Source organism: Bos taurus, chromosome 9, assembly GCF_002263795.3.
Source record: "Bos taurus isolate L1 Dominette 01449 registration number 42190680 breed Hereford chromosome 9, ARS-UCD2.0, whole genome shotgun sequence".
In the NCBI taxonomy this organism is placed as follows: domain Eukaryota; kingdom Metazoa; phylum Chordata; class Mammalia; order Artiodactyla; family Bovidae; genus Bos; species Bos taurus.
Genome location: NC_037336.1, coordinates 22,988,062 through 23,014,548, shown reverse-complemented (window position 1 = coordinate 23,014,548; position 26,487 = coordinate 22,988,062). Strand labels below are relative to the sequence as shown.

Genomic DNA, 26,487 nt, shown 5'->3' with positions numbered 1-26,487 from the left:
TTTTCTGCTGAATTCCAACTGATTAGAACAATATTAGGACTGCATTGGCACAAATGGGTGCTACTTGATGATAGAAATGATTTGGTATGGACTATAGATGATGTTAATAATTAAGCCATATATTTATACCTGCATTTACAATTTTTAAACAATCACTAAATCATTTTACTTTACCTATAAGAATATAAACTGTTGCTGCACTGACACAAATCAGTGAAATCTAATTTACATCAAGAAATATTCCATTGAAACATTCATTGTAACGTGAGAAAATGTAAATCTTTTGCATGGTTTCTATCAATGTGAAATAAAATTGAATTCTGACTTAAAAAAAAAAGGCAAGAGACCATGACTCTATTTCACAGGAATCCAAGTCTATGCCCCAACCAGTAACGCTGAAGAAGCTAAAGTTGAACAGTTCTTTGAAGACCTACAAGACCTTTTAGAACTAACACCCAAAAAAGATGTCCTTTTCATTATAGGGGACTAGAATGCAAAAGTAGGAAGTCAAGAAACACCTGGAGTAACAGGCAAATTTGGCTTTGGAATATAGAATGAAGCAGGGCAAAGACTAAAGGAGTTTTGCCAAGAAAATGCACTGGTCATAACAAACACCTACACATGGACATCACCAGATGGTCAACACCGAAATGAGATTGATTATATTCTTTGCAGCCAAAGATGGAGAAGGTCTACACAGTCAATAAAAACAAGACCAGGAACTGACTGTGGCTCAGATCATGAACTCCTTATTGCCAAATTCAGACTGAAATCGAAGAAAGTAGGGAAAACCACTAGACCATTCAGGTATGACCTAAATCAAATCCCTTATGATTATACAGTGGAAGTGAGAAATAGATTTAAGGGACTAGATCTGATAGACAGAGTGCCTGATGAACTATGGAATGAGGTTCATGACACTGTACAGGAGACAGGGATCAAGACCATCCCCATGGAAAAGAAATGCAAAAAAGAAAAATGGCTGTCTGGGGAGGCCTTACAAATAGCTGTGAAAAGAACAGAAGCAAAAAGCAAAGGAGAAAAGGAAAGATACAAGCATCTGAATGCAGAGTTCCAAAGAATAGCAAGAAGAGATAAGAAAGCCTTCCTCAGCCGGTCAATGCAAAGAAATAGAGGAAAACAATAGAATGGGAAAGACAGAGATCTCTTCAAGAAAATTAGAGATACCAAGGGAACATTTCATGCAAAGATGGGCTCGATAAAGGACAGAAATGGTATGGACCTAACAGAAGCAGAAGATACTAAGAAGAGGTGGCAAGAATACACAGAAGAACTGTACAAAAAAGATTTTCATGACCCAGATAATCATGATGGTTTGATCACAGACCTAGAGCCAGACATCCTGGAATGTGAAGTCAAGTGGGCCTTAGAAAGCATCACTATGAACAAAGCTAGTGGAGGTGATGGAATTCCAGTTGAGCTATTTCAAATCCTGAAAGATGATGCTGTGAAAGTGCTGCACTCAATATGCCAGCAAATTTGGAAAACTCAGCAGTGGCCACGGGACTGGAAAAGGTCAGTTTTCATTCCAATCCCAAAGAAAGGCAATGCCAAAGAATGCTCAAACTACCACACAATTGCACTTATCTCACATGCTAGTAAAGTAATGCTCAAAAATCTCCAAGCCAGGCTTCAGCAATATGTGAACCATGAACTTCCTGATGTTCAAGCTGGTTTTAGAAAAGGCAGAGGAACCAGAGATCAAATTGCCAACATCCACTGGATCATCGAAAAAGCAAGAGCGTTCCAGAAAAACATCTATTTCTGCTTTATTGACTATGCCAAAGTCTTTGACTGTGTGGATCACAATAAACTATGGAAAATTCTGAAAGAGATGGAAATACCAGACCACCTGACCTGCCTCCTGAGAAATGTGTATGTAGGTCAAGAAGCAACAGTTAGAACTGGACATGGAACAACAGACTGGTTCCAAATAGGAAAAGGAGTACGTCAAGGCTGTATATTGTCACCCTGCTTATTTAACGTATATGCAGAGTATATCATGAGAAACGCTGGACTGGAAGAAACACAAGCTGGAATCAAGATTGCCAGGAGAAGTATCAAGAACCTAAGATATGCAGATGACACCACCCTTATGGCAGAAAGTGAAGAGGAACTCAAAAGCCTCTTGATGAAAGTGAAAGAGGAGAGTGAAAAAGTTGGCTGAAAGCTCAACATTCAGAAAACGAAGATCATGGCATCCGGTCTCATCACTTCATGGGAAATAGATGGGGAAACGGTGGAAACAGTGTCAGACTTTATTTTTTGGGGCTCCAAAATCACTGAAGATGGTGATTGCAGCCATGAAATTAAAAGACACTTACTCCTTGGAAGGAAAGTTATGACCAACCTAGGTAGCATATTCAAAAGCAGAGACATTACTTTGCCAACAAAGGTTCGTCTAGTCAAGGCTATGGTTTTTCCAGTAGTCATGTATGGATGTGAGAGTTGGACTGTGAAGAAGGCTGAGCGCTGAAGAATTGATGCTTTTGAATTGTGGTGTTGGAGAAGACTCCTGAGAGTCCCTTGGACTGCAAGGAAATCCAACCAGTCCATTCTGAAGGAGATCAGCCCTGGGATTTCTTTGGAAGGAATGATGTTAAAGCTGAAACTCCAGTACTTTGGCCACCTCACGTGAAGAGTTGACTCACTGGAAAAGACTCTGATGCTGGGAAGCATTGGGGGCAGGAGGAGAAGGGGACGACAGTGGATGAGATGGCTGGATGGCATCACTGACTCAATGGACGTGAGTCTGGGTGAACCCCAAGAGTTGGTGATGGACAGGGAGGCCTGGCGTGCTGCGATTCATGGGGTCGCAAAGAGTCGGACACGACTGAGCGACTGAACTGAACTGAAGACCTTAAAACCAAGTCCTGCCTTTACAAAGTGCTTAATAAATGAATTAAGAATCTGTCTTGCTCCTACTTTATACTGAAAACAGAGGTCATCTAGTGGGAACTCCCTCAACTTCCCACATTTCTGCCTTCAACTTTAGGTACAGTGTGACTTAAAACTACAGTAGTAGCCTTGCCTCAGGGTCCAATGTCTACCTTTCCCAGGGCCCTGTTTTATCCAACATACTTTTTCTTTCATATAATTTCTTTCTTCCTGCACTAACAACTGTGCTTAAATTTCTCCCAATGATTCTAAAAAGAGAACAAATGACAACAAAATTCTAAAACCTTTATCTTAATTACTTCCTGGCTTGAAGCTGTCTTCCTACTTCAACTTTTGGAGGAAAAAACAAACAAAAAAACCACTTCTGTCTATCACCTTCTGATACGTCTACCCGCTCTATTAAAACTGTTCTCAATATCATCACCATTCTCTACTAAAGGCCACATTTGTTGGTCTACTTTCAGTCCTGACTGTTTCATTTGTCTGCAGTATTTGATACTATTCACCACAACTTTCTCTTGAAACTCATTCCAGTTTTGGCTTCCAGGTGAGCTCTGTCTCCTGGTATATTTTCTCTCTCTGACTCTTGTTCCTTTCCACTGACTACTTTCGTCCACCTGCCCTTTAAATAATGTAACTCCTAAATATTCACGAGACTTCCCATGAATATTTCCAAGTGGTTCAGTGGTAAAGTATTGCCTGCTGATGCAGGAGATACAGGAGATGAAGATTTGATCCTGGGTTGGGAAGATCCCCTAGAGAAGTCAATGGCAACCCATTCCAGTATTCTTGCCTGGAGAATCCCATGGACAGAGAGAAGCCTGGCAGGCTACAGTCCATGGGTAACAAAGAGTTGGACAGGACACAGCAAATATTCACAGAATGGTCCTGTTCCTTTTCCCTACTTATTATTCACAAGATACTGGCTGATTTCAGTCATTCTCGGACACTTGAATGCTGTCAGCTCTAAAATCCCTCTCTAGGATTTGTATTAGCAAAAGTTTACTTTACACACCCACTTAATATTTGATGGGGCTCAAATTGCACATCTAGTGTTCTTAGTGACAGCTTAGTGTACTGTATCACATTAAAGAAAGAAACTTGAAGACACAATATGTTTTATCATGTAATAGGTTACAGAATTTTAAAAGTATTGGTATTTAATTATGCTAAAGAATAAACCTTTAGATTAAACTAAAAATTTAAAAATCCAACGTAATACAAATTCTAGTTTTTAAATTAGCTATACTCTAAAAAATACAGAATAACAATTTTACTCATAAGGTATGTGTATGTAAGACTGTCTGCCATATTTAGACATAGTATTCTACAATTAATTTATTCTTATATAACATACTGCTAATAAAATTAGATACACTGCAACTTTGTGAAATAGTTGTTTCTTAAGATAAACTTTCTGTTTAAAAAGGAGCAGACATGAGTTATATTGAAAAGTTTTGCCTTAAGGAAGGAATCTGTCAGTTATTACATGTAACACTGAGCAATTCTCAGTTTTTTTTAAAGTGCTCTTCAACATAGTAGTATTATCAGTATTAAAAAATACCTATTACTGACTTTCAAAAAATCCACAAGGAATTTAAAGAGAAGAAACATACACAGTAAAATAGATCAATGAAATCAAAAGTTTGTTTTTAAAAAGACTAAAAATATGATAAACTCATGACAACGCTGACCAAAATGTACAAAAGGCTATCTGTATCGCCGGTGTCAAGAATGAGACAGGAAAACTAAATATGCACATGTAAAAGAATGAAATAAGATCCCTATCTCATGCCACTCACAAAAGTTAACTCAAAATGGATTAAACACTTAAATATAAGGCCTGAAATTATAAAACAGAGGAGAATATATACATAAAAGTTCCTTGACATTGGTCTCGGCAGTGATATTCTGGGACAGGTAACCTAGAGCAAAGGCAGCAAAATCAAGAATAAACAAGTGGGACTGCATCAAACTAAAAGGAAAGAGAGGATAAGATACGGGGAAGCCAGAATGAAAAGTTCTAACATGTTTTAAATCATAGCTCCAAAAAAAGGAAGAGAGAATATATGGAGTAAAGGCAATTTAAAAAGACTTCAGAATTGATGAAAGGTATTGACTCAAACCCATTCACGGATCATAGTCTTGTCATGGTGAAGATGCTTGTGCAACTCAAAGAAGCTATGAGCCATGCCGTACAGGGCCCCCAGAGACAGATGGGTCATAATGAAGAGTTTTGACGAAATGTGGTCCACTGGGGGAGGGAATGGCAACCCATTCCAGTATTCTTGTCACGAGAACCCCATGAATCATATAAAAAGGCAAAAACATACGACACCGGAAGATGAGCCCCTCCAGGCTGGAAACTGTCCAACACGCTACTGGGGAAGAGTGGAAGGTAATAACCGATAGCTCCAGAAAGAAGATAGCGACTGGGCCAAAGCAGAAATGATGCTCAGTTGTGGATGTGTCTGGTAGTGAAAGTAAAGTCCGACACTGTAAAGAAAAATGGTGCATAGGAACCTGGAATGTAAGGTTCAAGAATCAAGGTAAACTGGACGAGGTCAGGCAGGAGATGGCAAAAGTGAACACAGACATCTTAGGAATCAGTGAACTAAAATGGACTGGAATGGGTGGATTTAATTCAGATGACCACTGCATCTACCACTGTGGGCAAGAACCCCTTAGAAGAAATGGAATAGCACTCATAATCAACAAAAGAGTCTGAAATGCAGTACTTGGGTGCAATCTCAAAAACAAAAGGAAGATCTTGGTTTGTTTCCAAGGCAAACCATTCTATGTCACAGTAATCCAAGTCTATGCCCCAACCACTGATGCCGAAGAAGCTGAAGTTGACAGATTCCATGAAAACCTACAAGACCTTCTAGAACTAACACCAAAAAAAGATTTCATTTTCATCACAGGGGATTGGAATGCAAAAGTAGGAAGAGAGATCCATAATAACAGGCCAGTTTGGCCTGATAGTCCAAAATGAAGCAGGGCAAAGGCTAACGGAGTTTTGTCAAAAGAGCATGCCGGACATAGCAAACACCCTTTTCCAACAATCCAAGAGACAACTTTATACATGGATACCACCAGATGGTCAGTATCAAAATCAGACAGATTATGTTCTTTGCAGCTGAAGATGGAGAAGCTCCCTACAGTCAGCAAAAACAAGACATGGAGCTGACTGTGGCTCATATCATGAGCTCCTTATTGGAAAATTCAAGCTTAAATGGAAGGAGGTAAGGAAAACCACTAGGCTATTCAGGTACAACCTAAATCAAATCCCTTATGATTATACAGTGGAGGTGACAAATAGATGTAAGGAATCAGATCTGGTAGACAGAGTGCCTGAAGAATGACCAACAGAGGTTCATAACATCATACAGGAGGCATTGACCAAAACCATGACCAAGAAAAAGAAATGCAAGAAGGCAAAGTGGTTGTCTGAGGAGGCTTTACAAATAACTGAGAAAAGAAGAGAAGTGAAAGGCAAGGGACAAAGGGAAAGATAAACTGAAGGTAGAGTTTCAGAGAATAGCGAGGAGAGATAAGAAAGCCTTCTTAAGTAAACAATGCAAAGAAATACAAGAAAACTATTAAATAGAATGGGAAAGACTAGAGATCTCTTCAAGAAAATTAGAGATACCAAGACAATATTTGATGCAAAGATGGACATGATAAAGGACAGAAACAGTAAGAACCTAACAGATGTAGAAGAGATTAAGAAGAGGTGGCAAGAATACACAGAACTGTACAAAAAAGTCTTAATGACATGAATGACCACAGTGGTGTGGTCCATCACCTAGAGCTGGATATCCTGGAGTGTAAAGTCAAATAGGCCTTAGGAAGCATCACTACAAACAGGTCTAGTGGAGGTGACGTAATTCCAGATGAGCTATTTAAAATCCTAAAAGATGATGTTAAAGTGCTGCACTCAATATGTTAGTAAATTTGGAAAATTCAGCAGTGGCCTTAGGACCAGAAACAGTCAGTTTTCATACAATTTCAAAGAAGGGAAATGCCAAAGAAAGTTCAAACTACCAGACAACTGCACTCATTTCATATGCTAGCTAGGTAAAGCTCAAAATCCTTCAAGCTCAGCCTCAGGAGTATGTAACCTGAGAACTTCCAGATGTACAAGCTAGGTTTGGAAAAGGCAGAGGAACCAGAGATCAAATTGTCAATATTCGCTGGATCACGAAGAAAGCAAGGAAATTCTAGAAAAACATCTACTTCTGCTTCGCTGACTACACTAAAGCCTTTGACTGTATCACAACAAACTGTGGAAAATTCTTAGAAATGGGAATACCAGACCACCTTACCTGTCTCCTGAGAAACCTGTAGGTCAAGAAGCAACAGTTAGAACCAGACATGGAATAGCTAAACAGTTTCAAATTGGGAAAGGAGTACGACAAGGCTGTAAATTGTCACCCTGCTTATTTAACTTATATGCTGAGTACATCATGCGAAATGCAAGGCTGGATGAATCACAAGCTAAAATCAATATTGCTGGGAGAAATCAACAACCTCAGACATTGCAGATGATATCATTCTAGTGGCAGAAAATGAAGAGGAACTAAAGAGCCTCTTGATGAGAGTGAAAGAGGAGAGTAAAAATGCTGGCTTGAAACAACATTAACAAAACTAAGATCATGGCAACCAGTCCCATCACTTCATGGGAAATAGAAGGAGAAAATGTGGAAGCAGTGACAGTTATTTTCCTGGGTTCCAAAATCACTGTGTGTGGTGATTGCAGCCATGAAATTAATAAACACCTGTTCCCTGCTGGCTCAGACAAAGAATCCACCTGCAATGTGGGAGACATGGGTTCAATCCATGGGTTGGGAAGATCCTCTGGAGGAGGGCATGGCAACCCACTCCAGTATTCTTGCCTGGAGAATCCCCATGGACAAAGGAGCCTGATGGGCTACAGTCCACGGGGTCGCAAAGAGTTGGACACGACTGAGCGACTAAGCACAGCACACAGTCCTTGAAATGAAAGCTATGACGAACCTACACATCATATTAAAAAGCAGAGACATCACTTTGCTGACAAAGTTCTGTACACTCAAAGCTATGGTTTTTCCAGTAGTCATGTATGGATATTTGAGAGCTGAAACATAAAGAAGGCTAAACGCTAAAGAATTGATGCTTTTGAATTGTGGTACTGAAGAAGACTCTTGAGAGTCCCTTGGATTTCAAGGAGTTCAAACCAGTCAATTCAACCTTCAGGGTTTGAACGAATATTTAATTCATTGGAAGGACTGATGTTGAAGCTGAAGTTCCAATACTTTGGCCATCTGATGGGATGAGTAGACTCACTGGAAAAGACCCTGATGCTGGCTGGGAAAGACTGAAGGCAAAGAAGAAGGGGTTGGCAGACGATGAGATAGTTAGATACCATCACTGACTCAATCTACATGAGTCTGAGCAAACTCCAGGAGACAGAGAATAGAGGAGCCTGTCACGTTACAGTCCATGGGGCTGCAGAACTGAATACAACTTAGGGACTGAACATACATAACACTGATTCACATATTTTAAAATCCCAATGAATCCCAACCAGGATAAATAAAAAGATGAAAGTGAAAGTGATAGTTGCTCACTTGTGTCCAACTCTTTGTGACCCTATGGGCTGTAGCCCACCAGGCTCCTCAGTCCATAGGATTCTCTAAGCAAGAATACGGGAGGGGGTTGCCATGCCCGCCTCCAGGGGACTTCCCAACCCAGGGATCTAACCTGGGTCTCCTGAATTGTTGGCAGATTCTTTACCATCTGAGTCACCAAGGAAGCCCATTTATCTCTAAATGTTGTGTTAGTCGCTCAGTCATGTCCGACTCTTTGCAACCCCATGGACTGTAGCCTGCCAGGCTCCTCTGTCCATGAGATTCTCCAGGTAGGAATACATCACAGTAAAACTGCAGAGTACTGGGAATTCCCTGGTGTTCCAGTGGTTAAGACTCTGTGCTTCCATTCCAGAGGATCCAGGTTTGATCCTGTCAGGGAACTAAGATCTCACAAGCTGCACAGTGAGCCATAATAAATAAATAAAACACAATGCTTTTAAATTTAAGTAAATTTTTCTAATGTACTTTTTTATCAAAATAATTACAACTGATATTGAAAACTTTCATCATTAAGGAGTTTTCAATTGTTTAGCTTTTACTGCAAAAAACATAAAAAAGTTTTAAAATACTTTATTTACACGCAAACACATAGTAAAATGATCTCACCTATATAAAAAGAGATCTTTGGCAAGTCGCTTAGGTCCAATGATTTTGAAGATAATTTCGTACGTTTCAAGTGCCTTCCGATGAACTCCACCCGGTAGTGCTGGATGCAGACACTGAGCTAGGCGCTTGCCTATGGTCAGCTTTTTGGGTACTACTTGGTATTTTGCATTATTTTGTAAAACCTTGAAGAAAACATCTTAATTCAGTTGAGAAAGAATACTGCATTTCATTTTACTTCCATTTTCTGGCATAGTATTATCAAAAATCCTTGATATAGGACTTCAAAGGAGAAAAAATTAGAGAGGATGTAAAAAAAACTTTTGTTTTTGTCAGTTACATCAGTAAAACTAGACTGAAAATTAAAACTGAGGATTTAAAAATATTTACTAATTTGTTAAAAAATCAATTTGTTACATGTAAACAGAAATAACATTTTTATGAAAAATAATAGTATTTTCCAAAATAAATTTGCTCAGAAGAAAGGTACTATTTTAGATTTTTGAAAATCTTTTAACAGCCTTCAACCTTTTTTTTTCTGATACACTGTTTGAAATATATTTAGAAAACTGAACCTCAACAAAAACATGTAGTTGGAAGAGGAACAACCACTGCTGTAGTATATCATTTTACAGCAAGAACACACATAAGATTATACTTGTCCATTTGCTTTTACTAATTTCCCAACTGGACCAAATACATATTGCTGTATTCAACCACCGCATTTCTTTAGAAAAGATGGTCAAGGTAGAATTTATAGAAGATGCACACTCATAAATACCACCCAAAGGAGATTAATTTATTTAAATAATAGAAGATTTATAAATGAAGTTCTTCAGAGTATTATGGCAAAATGCTGCTGCTGCTGCTGCTAAGTCGCTTCAGTCGTGTCCGACTCTGTGCAACCCCATAGACGGCAGCCCACCAGGCTTCCCCGGCCCTGGGGTTCTCTAGGCAAGAACACTGGAGTGGGTTGCCATTTCCTTCTCCAATGCATGAAAGTAAAAAGTGAAAGTGAAGTCGCTCAGTCGTATCTGACTCTTAGTGACCCCATGGACTGCAGCCTACCAGGCTCCTCCGTCCATGGATTTTCCAGGCAAGAGTACTTAATAAACATTCAGAATGTATATGGTACAATAGACGAGAACTGGAATTGAGATGAAACACAAAAGAAGTCCTTTATTTTAGAAAATAAAGAACTGAGGTTAAAATATATAAAATGATTGTTCTGCCAAAGGCAGTACAAAAGCAAAGCACTAGATCCTTCCAGTTCATAAAAAAAAAAAAGTAAATTTGAAGGGTCTGAGGTCTGCTTAGATACAACATTTTCAATGGTCTTCAATTCAGTCTTCAATTGGATGTAACCAATATAAATAAAACTAGACTTTAAAACGCAAAGCAAATCAAGGCCACAACATCAATAGGAATTCAACTACAAAAAAATATTTTTTTAAATTAGCTGCCTTTCATTTCTAAAACATTAAATTGAATTTTAGATGTAGGAGCAAAGAATCAATATTTACACATATTTGAAAGAAAAGTATAAATAATCATTACCAGAAGTTCCTCTGCAGAAGGAAAGTTAATGATCTATAACACAAAATGCTTCAATAAAGAAATTCTACTAATACCAAATAAAAACTTTTAATAAAGCAAAATACGGCACTATTTTCTAAAATCATTTGAGTTAAAAAACTTGTATAAATAAGGTGAAAATTTAGTATATTAATAAATGATAAAATTTTAAACTAAAACATATTTAGACTATCTGCAACAGATTTGTACATATATAACCCTTGCCTTGTATTACGATGACTTTAGTTAAGTTTCACTGGTGCATTGCATATCCTATGTTGTGGTATCTGGATACAGTGAAATCTGTTTTCATGATATGGATAACTATAAAAATTAATAGTACTTAATTAGGCAAATTAATTTCCAAAGTTTAATGAACTGCTTTTACACACAGTTCCTACTAGTAGTAGTGTCAGTCGCTCAGTCGTGTCAGACTCTTTTCGACCCCATGGACTGTAGCCTGCCAAGTTCCTCTGTCCATGGGATTCTCCAGGCAAGAATACTGGAGTGGGCTGCCATTTCCTCCTCCAAGGGATCTTCCAACCCAGGGATGGAACCCACATCTCTTACATCTCCTGCATTGGCAGGTGGGTTCTTTACCACTGGTGCCACCTGGGAAGCCCCAAACATACATTTTATAGCCAGGCAGTTCTGAATTATAGTCAGTGCCTTTTACAAAAGTGTAAAAAGCTTTTTACAAGCCTAAGTTCCTACTAAGTCTTCAGAAAAGAGCCCCTTCAAGATAAGTAAAAACGTAACTACCTTTAAACAAACTCATACTTTTAGATGCAATTTCTTGAAGATATTGTAAAAATTTTAAGAATTTATCAAATCTCAAATGATAAATTTTAGAAGTCAACATGTCAAAAAGAAGTTTGTGCATCTCATTTTAAGATAAATCCATGGCACACTGAAAATGGAAGTTTTTCTTTTTAAATTATCAGGGTAATTATCTATAGTAAGTATTAAAGTTGAAAACTATTGTCCTTGATATGTATTTTAGGATAAATTGTATGATAAACTGATGATGTTAAAATAGTTACAAGAAGTGCTCACTTTTCCTATCTGTTCCCCTGGTCCACTTAATATTTAGAAGCATTCATATTCAATACACGCTATTAAAAACAAACCTAAAGAAGCTCCAATATCAAAACTATGGGTATGAAGTGAGAAAATTTTGATGTAAGTTTAAAAAAAAAAGGGGGTCAAAATCCAAAGCTACGAGTTGAACAGTGATGCCGCTGTATTAACAGTGGATAAAAACCAGACATGTCAAGAAGGATCATCCAAGGCCTCGCCCCAAGGCCTAAGCAATTGCTTGCCACTTCTGTAAAAAGCACTGAGTGTAACTAAGAACTGCCTGGATATAACACATTTCTTTGATGCTTTATTCCATTTGGAAAGGACGCAGCAGTTACTGCTTTCCATGTGCAGCTCTTCATTTTGCTGCCAGGAACTCCAGAACCATATCTGATACTCAATTATAAAAACGTGTCAACCTTCATGGTTAGCATATTTGTTTCCTAATCTTGCATTTATACATAATAATAGATTAACTATATTTTTCAAGTACTGTTGTGGTTTTGGTCTCAAAAACAAAACAAAACAAAACAAAAAGCCTAACTACAAAGGCATGCAATTAATGAAGTAAAATAGCAGAATCAAAAGTAATTCAGCCTGGCACTCTGTGATGACCTAGAGGGGTAGGCAAGGGAGTGGGGAGGAGGGCTCAGGAAGGAGGAGTCATATATAATTATAACTGATTCTCATTGTTGTATGGCAGGAGCAACACAACATTATAAAGCAATTATCCTCCAATTAAAAAATAAAGAGGAAAATATTCTAGATTGGAGAATTTTAAAAAAGTAATTCTGAGGTTGTTTTTAAATTCTTTACTTCAAGATTTAGAGAAATCCAGAAAATACAGATGCAGATTTCTGATTTTTATCCCTTCTTATGAAATGAGCAAGACAGACATACCTTATTAAGTTTTCCAAGTGCTGATATCAAATCCGCCCACTCACTGGAGTATTCAAAATTCTTCAGTGCTTTGTCAACTGCAGCTACATAGTTCCTGTATTTGGAGTCACTCAATAACTCCAGCTCTTCTGTGTTCATCCTCCCACTGCGTCCTCCTAGAGACCAATTCCAAAGTCATGTAAAATCATTACCTACAAAAACAAAGTTTGCAAGAGGAACCAAAGTTACAAAGGAAAGTATTAAAATGGGTTCAGAGCTAATGGCTAACTATTTATTTATTTTTAAAATTTATTTTAATTGGAGGTTAATTACTCTACAATATTGTATTGGTTTTGCCATACATCAACATGAATCTGCCATGGGTGTACACGTGCTCCCTATCCTGAACCCCCCTCCTCCCTCCCTCCCCGTACCATCCCTCTGGGTCATTCCAGTGCACCAGCCGTGTATTCTGTATCCTGCATCAAACCTGGACTGGTGATTCGTTTCTTATATGACATTATACATGTTTCACTGCCATTCTCCCAAATCATCCCACCCTCTCCCTAATGGCTAACTTTAAAATGTGTTTTGAATTAGAAGTGATCAACATTCTAGGCAGCTAGCATTCAGGGTCATGGAAATATTCAAAGACAGCTTCAGAGATAACTACTCATGTGTTCCTTCCTAGGGACTGGAGAAATGGCTGTGAGCACTTAGGGCTTACGAAAAAGTAGGAAATATTCCTGCACTTAGTTCATATTAGAAATCATGTTATTTCTCTGTCATATTTGCCAATATAACACTTCTGATACACATACACCTCCTCTTTGTTTTGATCCTAAAATGTAATAAAACTGGTTAGATTAGAAACATCAGGGACTTTAAAAACAACAACAATAGGGAAAAAAAAAAAGAAATGAATGACTTGGAGATCATCTTATTTTATTAAGCAATAAAAGTATGGGCATATAGTATGAAAGAACATTAGCTTTTTGGAACTAATAAAACTTCTAATAAAACTGGGCTTCCCTGATGGCTCAGTGGTAAAGAATCTGCCTGCTAATGCAGGAGACACTGGTTTGATTCCTTATCCAGGAAGATTTGACATGCCTCAGAGCAATTAAGCCTGTGCACCACAACTACTGAAACTGTGCTCTAGAGCCTGGGAACCACAACTACTGAGCCTATGGTGCCCCAACTACTGAAGCCCACGTGTCCTAGAGCCCACGCTCCACAACAAGAGAAGCCACCATAACGAGAAGCCTGCGCTAGCCCTGCTTGCCGCAACTAGAGAAAAGCCGGCAAAGCAACGGAGACCCAGCGAACAAAAATTTCTAATAAGACTGACAAGCATAAGTGGTAGTTTAAAATATGTCCACAAATTCTTTGATATTACTTTAAAAAAGCAGTGCCTAATTCTCCAGTCCCTTGGGCTGGATTCTGGGCCTCAGTCCTAATGAAAATAATACGGCTGAAGTGACAATGTGTAATGGCCAAGACTAGGTCATAAAAGCACTTCAGCTTCGTCCCTGCTCTCTCTCTGTTAGGTCACAGGCTCCGGGGAAAGCCAGCTTCAACAGCACAAGGACACTTCAAGGAGCCCTTATGGAGATGTTCCTGCGGTAAGGAACTGAGGCTTTCTGCCAACAGCCTTGTAAGTGAGCCATCTCTTCAGAAGATCCTTCATCCCCAGGCAAGCCTTGATTTGACTGTAGTACCAACTGACATCTTGACTCATTTCACGAGAGACTGTGTGCCAGAACTACATAGCTAAGCCTCTCGAATTCATGATCTACAGAAATTCTGCTGCTTTAGGCCACTGAGTTAGGGAGTAATAGCTACACACCAGTAGAATAGATAACACAGAGTACTAACAAGGATTTAATTGAGGCTCAACTTTAAAATCAATGTGGGAGGACTTCCCTGGTGGTCCAGTGGTAAAGAATCTACCTTGCAACTCAGGGGACAATGGTTTGATCCCTGGTCGGGGAGGATCCCACATGACGAAGGGGACAACTAAGCCCGCGTGCTGTAACTACTGAGCCTGCACTCTAGAGCCTGTACTCTACAGCATGAGAAGCCACCACAGTGAGAAGCCTGCACAATGCAATGGGGACCCAACACAGCCAATTAATTAATTAATTGATTAAAAAAATCAATGTGGGGACTTCCCAGGTGGTCCAGTGGTTACAAGTTTGCCTTCCAATGCCTGGGGTGTGGGTTCTATCTCTGGTTGAGGAGCTGAGATCCCACATGCCTCAGGGCCAAAAAACAAAAACATAAAACAAGCAGTATTGTAACACATTCAATAAAGACTTTAAAAACAGTCAACATCAAAAAATCTTTCCCACACCTACATAGAAACCAATTCAAAATGAATCATCTAAATTTAATAGCTAGAACTATAAAACTCTGAGAAGAAAATACAAGAATAAATCCTCAGATTTATTCTAGGCCTTCTTAGGATTTCTCAGGAATACTACTAAAAGCAGAATAAGCAATACAACCACAAGAAAGGGAAAACAAATGAACTGGACTTCATCGAAATGAAAAACCTTTGTGCTTGGGCTTCCCTAGCGGTCCAGTGGTTAAAAGTCTGCCTGCCAGCGCAGTGGACACGGGTTCAAGCCCTGATCTGGGAAGATCCCAAATGTTGCGTGTGGGACAACTTACCCTGTGAGCCACAACTACTGAAGCCTGTGAGCCTAGAGCCCGTGCTCTGCAACAAGAGAAGCCCCTGCAGTGAGAAGCCCAAGAGCTACAACGAAGAGTAACTCCCGCTCCCCGCAACTAGAGAAAGCCTTCGCAGAGCAAAAAAGACCCAGAGCAGCTGTAGATAAAATAAACCAATGCATCTTAAAAAAAAAAAAAGAAATAAGTTTGTGCTTCAAAATATGTCATCAACAAAGTAAAAAGACAACTGACAGAATGGAAGAAAATATATCTCCCATATTTCTGATGAGACACTTGAATCATATAAATAAAGGACTCTTACGAGTCAATAATAAAAGGACAAATAATTTAAAATGGGTAAAGAATCTGAATAGTCATTTCTCCAAAGAAGATACATGAATGGTCAATAATTACATGAAGTGATAAACTCAACATCATTAACCATCAGGAAAATGCAAATCAGAACCATGAGATATTTCACCCACACTAGGATTGCTAAAATAAAAAAGACAGTAAGTACTGACAAAGGCATGGAGAAGCTGGTACCCTGGTACACAGCTGGTGGGAATGTAAATTGGTGCAGCTGCTTTGGAACGTAGTCCGGCCGTTCTCAAAAGGTTAAACATAGAATTACCATGCAACCCAACAATGCTACTCCTAGGTATGGTACACATACACAAGAGAAATGAAAACACGTTCACACAAAAATTTGTACATTAATGTTCAAAGAAGCATTATTCATAATAGCCAAGGAGAAACAAATCAAATGTCTGTCAACTGATGGACGAATAAATAAAAAACGGAATATTATTCTACTATAAAAAGGAATGAAGTGCTGATACATATGACAACATGGATGAACTTTGAAAACATTATGCTAACTGAAAAATATTCACAAAACACCACATATTTTATTTTATTTTTCTATTAAATGATAGTTGTAGTGGTAGAGAATTCTATTATTTTCTGTTAACCAAGCATGCTACAATGGTATTAAGTGAATAATAGTTACATAATCACAATAGTAAAAGATGTTTATCAATTTTCACAATCAACAGCCAGACAAAAAATAAAAGATAATTACAATTTCAAGCTATAACATGAAACATGATTAACCTAACAATATAAAATAATTACATACAATTTAGGGGGTTAAGTAGAGTGACGGGGTAAGTGGAATGCACACATGCACATGTTTTCATCTGCCCAATCAGTCTATGTCTTTTGGTTGGTGCATTTAATCCATTTACATTTGAGGTAACTATCAATATTAAGATCCTATTACCATTTTCTTAATTGTTTTGGGTTTATTTTCTGTATGTCTTTTTCTTATCTTGCGTTTCGTGCCAAGAGAAGTTCCTTTAGCATTTGTTGTATAAAATAAAAGAAGAAAGAAAAGAAAACCTACAGAATGGGAGAAAATATCTGCTAATGATGCAACAGAGAAGGGCTTAATTTCCAAAATATACAAACAGCTCAAACAACTCAACAACAACAAGAAGGAAACAACACATCAAAAAACAGGCAGAAGACCTAAATATGTCTCCAAACAACATGTCTCCAGAGAAGAAACACAAATGGCCAATAGGCACATGAAAAGATGCTCAACATCACTACTTCTTAGAGAAATGCAAATCAAAACTACAATGAGGTACCATCTCACACTGGTCAGCACAGCCATTATTAAAAACTCCACAAATAACAAACGGTGGAAAGAATGTGGAGAAAAGGGAACTATACTCAGAATCCTATGATAAATCCTATCAGAAAAGAATATAAAAAAGAAATTTATAGATGTGTGTAACTGAATCTCTTTATATACAGCATAAATTAATACTTTGTAAATCAACTACACTTCAATTAAAAAAACTATTTATAAGGATGGTTACACAGCTCTATGAATGAACTTAAAACCACTGAATCATATATTCTAAATAGATGAGTTGCATAATATGTGAATTGTATCTCAATAAAGATATATAGCTATATTTATATGTGTAAGATACATATCTATATATGTAAGATCTACATGTATATACATATATGTATACATATAAAAATGGGCTTTAGGGATTTGTGCATTACTTCAAATTACATGCAAAATGTATATCTTACATTTTATTGGAGAATGGTGCACTTACAGTGTCAAAAACAGTTTTTTTAAAGTAATCCTCAAACGGAGGAAATGGTAACCCACCACAGTATTCTTCCCTGGAAAATTCCACGGACAGAGGAGCCTGGCGGGCTGCAGTCCACAGGGTTGCGAAGGGTCTGATATGACTGAGCACGCACACAGGCAAAAAATGTTAAGAATCACTGCTCTAGAGAATATAACCTACATTAGTAAAATCTGTTTGCATTAAAAAAACTAAACTAAAAAAGCCCTATTAAATCAAAACTTTCCTATGTAAGGTTACTCCAAAACAAAGCAATACACACTTTACAATTCTGAAACTGGAGCCTATTATACAGAGTGAAGTAAGCCAGAAGGAAAAACATAAATACAGTATACTAACGCATATATGTGGAATTTAGAAAGATGGTAACAATAACCCAGTGTACGAGACAGCAAAAGAGACACTGATGTATAGAACAGTCTTATGGACTCTGTGGGAGAGGGAGAGGGTGGGAAGATTTGGGAGAATGACATTGAAACATGTAAAATATCATGTAAGAAACGAGCTGCCAGTCCAGGTTCGATGCACGATACTGGATGCTTGGGGCTAGTGCACTGGGACGACCCAGAGGGATGGTATGGGGAGGGAGGTGGGAGGAGGGTTCAGGATGGGGAACACATGTATACCTGTGGCGGATTCATTTTGATATTTGGCAAGACTAATACAATTATGTAAAGTTTAAAAATAAAATAAAATTTAAAAAAAAAAAAAAAAAAACCTAGACAGATCTTAAATCCCATCTTTGGAGAGACTACCACCTAAAAATAGAGTCACTTGACATATGAAATTATTCACTTCAGCACATTAACTGCCAACCAGTATGTCTGCATGCTTACTAGACAGAATATCCCTGATCTCAGGATACTTTCCCCATTGGGAGGGCTGGGAGTGGAGAATATAAAGTAAGGTAAATCCTTCAAGATAATTAATCTACTTTTCTCATTAAAACTGTGTTATCTTACCCCAGGGGCTTAAAATAAAGTTTATGAGGGAAAAAAGTCCATTTTATTGTTCTATCTTCATGCTCTGAACTCTCAAAAGCAGCAAACCCAAACATAAAGCAGTATTTTGAAGTACTACTCTGAGAAATCCAAGACGACTTTCAAATTTAAATAAGTAAATAAAACTTGATCTCAACTAACTTCCATTTCAAAATTGATTCTGTTTTATAGAAGAGTTGGATTTCCTCTACTACGGTAGAAGTCCTTGAGAACAAGAACTATGTTTTATACACAGCACATAATTTACAATCCAACTGAAGCTGGACTCATATACAGTGATTTAAGTGTAATGGTTAAGACTGGGAATAAATTAAAAATTCTGTGAGAGCTTTCTTCATTAATCTATGGTTTCTTTATTAAAACTAGACTTAACCACATCTATGAACAACCACAGAGCAGTGTATGCTTCAGATACAAAAGACTGACATAATAAAATATATAAAGCCATTCGGTTCAGTTCAGTCGCTCAGTCGTGTCCAACTCTTCAAGACCCCGTGAATCGCAACACGCCAGGCCTCCCTGTCCATCACCAACTCCCGGAGTTCACTAAGACTCACGTCCATTGAGTCAGTGATGCCATCCAGCCATCTCATCCCCTTCTCCTCCTGCCCCCAATCCCTCCCAGCATCAGAGTCTTTTCCAATGAGTCAACTCTTCTCATGAGGTGGCCAAAGTACTGGAGTTTCAGCTTTAGCATCATTCCTTCCAAAGAAATCCCAGGGCTGATCTCCTTCAGAGTGGACTGGTTGGATCTCCTTGCAGTCCAAGGGACTCTCAAGAGTCTTCTCCAACACCACAGTTCAAAAGCATCAATTCTTCGGCGCTCAGCCTTCTTCACAGTCCAACTCTCACATCCATACATGACCACAGGAAAAACCATAGCCTTGACTAGACGAACCTTTGTTGGCAAAGTAATGTCTCTGCTTTTGAATATGTTATCTAGGTTGGTCATAACTTTCCTTCCAAGGAGTAAGTGTCTTTTAATTTCATGGCTGCAGTCACCATCTGCAGTGATTTTGGAGCCCCCCAAAATAAAGTCTGACACTGTTTCCACGTCTGTTTCCCATGAAGTGATGGGACCAGATGCCATGATCTTCGTTTTCTGAATGTTGAGCTTTCAGCCAACTTTTTCACTCTCCTCTTTCACTTTCATCAAGAGGCTTTTGAGTTCCTCTTCACTTTCTGCCATAAGGGTGGTGTCATCTGCATATCTGAGGTTATTGATATTTCTCCCTGCAATCTTGATTCCAGCTTGTGCTTCTTCTAGTCCAGCGTTTCTCGTGATGTACTCTGCATATAAGTTAAGTAAGCAGGGTGACAATATACAGCCTTGACATACTTCTTTTCCTATTTGGAACCAGTCTGTTGTTCCATGTCCAGTTCTAACTGTTGCTTCCTGACCTGCATACAGATTTCTCAAGAGGCAGGTCAGGTGGTCTGGTATTCCCGTCTCTTTCAGAATCTTCCACAGTTTATTGTGATCCACACAGTCAAAGGCTTTGGCATAGTCAATAAAGCAGAAATAGATGTTTTTCTGGAACTCTTTTGCTTTTTCGATGTTCCAGCGGATGTTGGCAATTTGATCTCTGGTTCCTCTGCCTTTTCTAAAACCAGCTTGAACATTACGAAGTTCACAGTTCACGTATTGCTGAAGCCTGGCTTGGAGAATTGTGAGCATTACTTTACTAGCATTACTTTACTAGCATTTAAAGCCATAAACTTTGATAATATTAATACATGATTTATGGAATGAAGGTTAGAAAGAACACAAACTAAAATGTTTGTAAGTTTGCTTCTGAAAATTCAGGAAAGAAAGAACTGCAAAACCAATTAAATTTAAGGAAAAATCAACTTGACTGGATTTTCTGAAGGTGTATAAAAATAGTACAAAATCACTATAAATTCTAATCATTAAATCTAAGAAAGCATTCTTAGGAGATAGAATAAAGCAAATGCATAAATTTTACTGAAAAGAACATTTTTTTTCCTTAGTATTTCCAGTATAAGATATAACATATCAATTTGAAGGTACAAATATCAATATTTGTACCTGGGGGAAGAGTAACCTAAAAATCAATTTAACAGTAACTTCTGAGAATGAAATGAGTTATCTGTAACTGGGGTATTAGTGTAATTGTGAAGTAATGTTACTTCAATTGACATATCCTTCAGACATATATTTCTTATTTGGTATTAAAAACAAAACAAAAACTAACCAATAATGACCAGCTAAGTTCTTGTGTTACATGCTCACAGCTAAAAAAGTTGAGTCAGGTAAGCAAATTGGATTTTCTTTATTTATTTAGCTAAAAAGGTTCTAAATATTTTATTTTATTTTATTTTCCTTTTTTTTAAGTATTTTTTTTAAATTTTATTTTATTTTTAAACTTTACATAATTGTATTAGTTTTGCCAAATATCAAAATGAATCCATCACAGGTATACATGTGTTCCCCATCCTGAACCCTCCTCCCTCCTCCCTCCCCATACCATCCCTCTGGGTCTAAATATTTTAAATATGATTAAAAAGACTGCATATTGCACAGAACACATATAATACTAGATAAAACATCAAGAGCAAAAATCTTATGAAAATAGTTGAAAACTGAGACAGAACACTCTGTAGAAGTTTCATCAGCAGTGAACTATACTATTTTCTTTCATATGAAAAGGCGGTCAGACTTCGTTATACTTCCTCAATAATTTGAATGCAAATGAAATTATTCATTATGTATCAGCAGAGAGGTCAAGGGATGATGAACAACTTTTGAGCTTTCCATCAAATATACAATAAATGCAAATTCCAGTACTTGGGCACCCCCCCCTCTGCCATATTTTATTTTGAAGAAGCTTAGATGAGTAATTTTCAAACTATCTGTAGTAAAGAACCAGTTTCTCCTTCAACCCACAGCTGACTGATGCTTTTCTAAGATGTAAAATCATGTATATGATCAAACTGCTACAAATGTTTTCAAATGTTTACTTTTTTCTCTATGCTTATCTTATGTTTCCTTAACAAATAATTTATGAATGGCCCACAAATCACACTCTGAACACCACTGATTTAGGTTATAATACAAATGCAACATATTCCCATATTGCACTGAGGAAACTTTATATGCTGCCATTTCTCCAAAAGGGTTGTGGCATGTGGCAAAAAATACATTCAATAACAAAACAGTAATTTGTAGAAAATCCAGCCCATGGAAAGACAGGCAGGAGAGGGCAGGGACTCCAAGCACTGGGTTAAAGTCAATACATTTGGGAACCCAAATCCTAGTTCTAACACTTACTTAGCAGTATGAATTTGTGCCAGATGTCCCAAACTTGTTTTTTCCTCTGTAATAGGAGATAATATCTACCTCAGTCAGTGTCAAAATTTTAAAAAGAACATATTAAAGTTATCAGTTGAATGGTTCTATGAAGATGAACAGTTCTACGAAGACCTACAAGATCTTCTAGAACTAACACCAAAAAAGATGTCCTTTTCATTTTACAGGACTGGAATGCAAAAGTAGCAAGTTAAGAGATACCTGGAATAACAGGCAAATTTGGCCTTGGAGTACAAAATGAGGCAGGGCAAAGGCTAACAGAGTTTTGCAAAGAGAACACACTGGTCATAGCAAACATTCTCTTCCAACAACACAAGAGACAACTCTACATATGGACATTACCAGATGGTCAATACTGAAAGATGAAGATAGCAAAGCACTAAATAGTCAGGAAAAATACAACCGGGAGCTAACTGTGGCTCAGTTCGTGAACTCCTTATTGCCAAATTCAGACTTAAATTGAAGACTGTAGAGGAAACCACTAGGCCATTCAGGTATGACCTAAATCAAATCCCTTACAATTATTCAGTGGAAGTGACAAATAGATTCAAGGGATCAGATCTGATAGAGTGCCTGAAGAACTATGGATGGAGGTTCATAACACTGTACAGGAGGCGGTGATCAAAACCATCCCTAAGAAAAAGAAGTACAAAAAGGCAAAATGATTTTCTGGAGGCCTTACAAATAGCTGAGAAAAGAAGAGAAGTGAAAGGCAAAGAAGAAAAGGAAAGATATACCCATCTGAATGCAAAATTCCAGAGAATAGCAGAGAGAGATAAGAAAGCCTTCCTAAGTGAACAATGCAAAGAAATAGAAACAACAGAGTGGGGAAAACGAGAGATCTCTTCAAGAAAATAAGAGATACCAAGGGAATATTTCATGCACAGATGGGCACAATAAAGGACAGAACGGTATGGACCTAACAGAAGTGATGGAATTCCAGCTGTGTTATTTCAAATCCTAAAAGATAATGCTGTGAAAGTGCTGCACTCAGTTTGCCAGCAAATTTGGAAAACTCAGCAGTGGCCACAGGACTGCAAAAGGTCAGTTTTCATTCCAATCCCAAAGAAAGGCAATGCCAAAGAATATTCAAACTACTGCACAACTGTACTCATTTCACATGCTAGTAAAGTAATGCTCAACTCCAAGCTAGGCTTGAACTGTACATGAACCGAGAACTTCTAGATGTTCAAGCTGGAGTTAGAAAGAGCAGAGGAACTAGAGATCAAACTGTCAACATCCACTGGATCATAGAAAAAGCAAGCGGATTCCACAAAAACATCTACTTCTGCTGTGTGGATCATAACAAAATTGTGGAAAACTCTTAAAGAGATGGCAATACCAGACCACCTTACCTGCCTCCTGAGAACCCTGTATGCAGGTCAAGAAGCAACAGTTAAGAACCAGACATGGAACAACGGATTGGTTCCAAATTGGGAAAGGAGTACATAAAAGCTGAATATTGTCACCCTGCTTATTAAACTTATATGCAAAGTACATCATGCAAAATGCTGGGCTGGATGAAGCACAAGCTGGATAAAGATTGCAGGGAGAAATATCAGTAACTTTAGATAAGCAGATGACACCACCTTAATGGCAGGAAGTGAAAAGGAACTAAAAATAAAAAGCCTCTTGATGAAGGCGAAAGAGGAAAAGTGCAAAAGCTGGCTTAAAACTCAACATTCACAAAACTAAGATCATGGAACCTGGTCCCATCACTTCATGGCAAATAGATGGGGAAACAATGGAAACAGTGACGAGATTTTATTTTGGGGGGCTCCAAAGTCACTGCAGACTGTAACTGCAGCCATGAACTTAAAAGACGCTTGCTCCTTGGAAGAAAAGCTATGACCAACCTAGACAGCATATTAAAAAGCAGAGACATTACTTTGCCAACAAAGGTCCATCCAGTTAAAGCTAGACTGCGTGGAAGCACAGTGAAGAGGAGCTATCCCACGTCCGAGGTCAGGGGCAGAAGCCCTCAAGAGATACTCCACGTCCAACGTAAGAGAAACCCAAGTAAGATGGTAGGCACTGAGAGGGGGGCATCAGAGGGCAGACAGACTGAAACCACAATCACAGACAACTAGCCAATCTGATCACATGGACCACAGCCTTGTCTCACTCAGTGAAACTAAGCCATGCCGTGTGGGGCCAGCCAAGATGGGCAGGTCACGGTGGAGAGGTCTGACAGAATGTGGTCCACTGGAGAAAAGAATGGCAAACCACTTCAGTATTCTTGCCTTGAGAACCCCATGAACAGCATGAAAAAGCAGTAAGACAGGACACTGAAAGATGAACTCCCCAGGTCAGTAGGTGCCCAATAAGCTACTGGAGAGATTGAGGGCAGGAGGAGAAGGAGACAACAAAGGATGAGATGATTGGATGGCATCACTGACTCAATGGACATGGGTTTGGGTGAACTCTGGGAGTTGGTGATGGACACGGAGGCCTGGAGTGCTGTGGTTCATGAGGTTGCAAAGAGTTGGACACAACTAAGTGACTGAACTGAACTGAACTGAGTCAAAGCTACGGTTTTTCCAGTAGTCATGTATGGATATGAGAGTTGGACCATAAAGAAGGCTGAGCACCGCAGAACTGATGCTTTTGAACTGTGGTGTGGGAGAAGGATCTTGCAAGTCCCTTACACTGCAAACAGATCAAACCAGTCAATCCTAAAGGAAATCAATCCTGAATATTCATTGGAAGAACTGATGCTGAAGTTGAAGCTTCAATATTTTGGCCACCTGATGCAAAGAGCCGACTCATTAGAAAAGAGCCTGATGCTGGGAAATATTGAAGGCAGAAGGAGAAGGGGATGACAGAGGATAAGATGGTTGGATGGCATCACCGACGTGATGAACATGACTTTGAGCAGCCTCTGGGAGATGGTGAAGGACAGGGAAGCCTGGTGTGCTGCAGTCCATGGTATCTCAAAGAGTCAGACATGACTGAGTGACTGAATAACAACAACAACAAAAGTTATCAGAGTACCTGGCATAGAAAATGCTCTAAAAACAAAATTATTACCAATAAAAAACTAAACATAATACTAGGAAGCAAGTATGCTAATTATAAGGATTAATAAACTATAATTAAGCATCAGATATGGCTCTGAAATTACAGGTAGGAAAATGGGAAATTATTACCAATTATATCATGAATACATATTAAAACTATCATGGTCAAACATGCTTTGTTTTTTCTTTTTTTACTATTTTATTAAACTACACATATTTCTTACACCTATTAGATGAGTTGTGATGAATGCATACACCCATAAAACCATCATGACAATCAAGATTTCTTACCATAATTAAGATACAGAACATCTCCATCACTCTAAACAAGAAACTAAACATATCCATCACCTCTATCAAATAAGCTTTTGGTTTGAAATTTTAAAAAAAAAATCCATTTTATCTCAATAGATACAATAACAAACTAATATAACTAGGAAACTAGAAAATGTAAAAATAAACACAAGTAAAAACTGTAACTTGTTTTTTTCTTAAAGTGATACAGATAAGTCAAAATAGCATTTATAATCTCTCAGGTGCTGTTAACAAGCAGCTTTTCTGACCTGGTCTATAGTCTACTTGACAATTCAGCTGTAACTCTTTCAAACTTATATCTCAGATAAGTTGAGGCCAAAATGTCATAAAACATGTTTAGTATAGTGTTTTGTCACTCAAACATAAAAATGAAACAAAGTAGTTGTTTAAAAAATAAAGACGTTAAGTTTCTCTAGGCAAATTACACCCTTGAAAATGATCAGGTGGTAAGGTTTATGTTTTCACACTTCACAGTGTAAAAAGGTAAAATCTAAGGAATAAATAAAACATTTCAACAGAGCATCTGAATTTAAGAAAAGTTTTGCTTAAATGCTTATAAAAATGACTAGACATAATTTCAGAGTAACTGCACCAAGATACTTCAGTCAGCTGGTTTGCTTATTACTAGCTGAGCTTCCCCTTCCCTCCTTCGTTTGGCATGAAAGAGAAGAGCAGGCTGAAGTGAGCAAGAACAATTCAGTATTAACCAATTGTAAAGATGTACCTTTAGCCACCTGATGCGAAGAGCTGACTCATTTGAAAAGACCGTGATGCTGGGAAAGATTGAGGGCAGGAGGAGAAGGGGATGACAGAGGATGAGATGGCTGGATGGCATCACCGACTGAATGGACATGAGTCTGGGTAGGCTCCAGGAGTTAGTGGACAGGAAGGCCTGGCGTGCTGAAATTCAGGGGTCACAAAGAGTCGGACAAGACTGAATAGCTTAACTGAACTGAACCTGGGGACTAAGTGTGTTACCATATCCCAAGGATGTATATGAATATATCATTTAAAGCATCATGTAATGCATAATATCAACCACATAACTGTCTATTATGAAAGAAAAAACACCTAAAAATGTTATGAAGATAATCTTTCCAAACTTTTTTGAGGAAACAAAAAATTATCATTAGTAACTGTTACCATCTAACAGATGACTGTGGCAATTATTGACAAGTTTATTTCATTCTGATCAAAAGTTCCAAATTTCGACGTTGACAGTTTCAGCAAATGATCTTTTGCAAATCATTTATTTAATCAATTTATAAAGCCAGTTAC

The 26,487-nt window shown here is 38.1% G+C and overlaps 1 protein-coding gene across 4 annotated transcripts in view; it reads right to left on the bottom strand.

Moving 5' to 3' along the window:
- Nucleotides 1-26,487, bottom strand: part of DOP1A (DOP1 leucine zipper like protein A) — a 125,107-nt gene that overhangs the window by 74,380 nt on the left and 24,240 nt on the right. For all 4 annotated transcript variants that reach the window (XM_059890074.1, XM_059890075.1, XM_005210704.5 and 1 more), the window contains exons 2-3: nt 12,711-12,901; nt 9,159-9,340 (exon numbers count right to left, since the gene is read on the bottom strand). In XM_059890074.1, coding sequence (XP_059746057.1) covers nt 9,159-9,340; nt 12,711-12,848 — 320 coding nt within the window. In that variant the 5' untranslated portion in view covers nt 12,849-12,901. The remainder of the gene's footprint in view (nt 1-9,158; nt 9,341-12,710; nt 12,902-26,487) is intronic.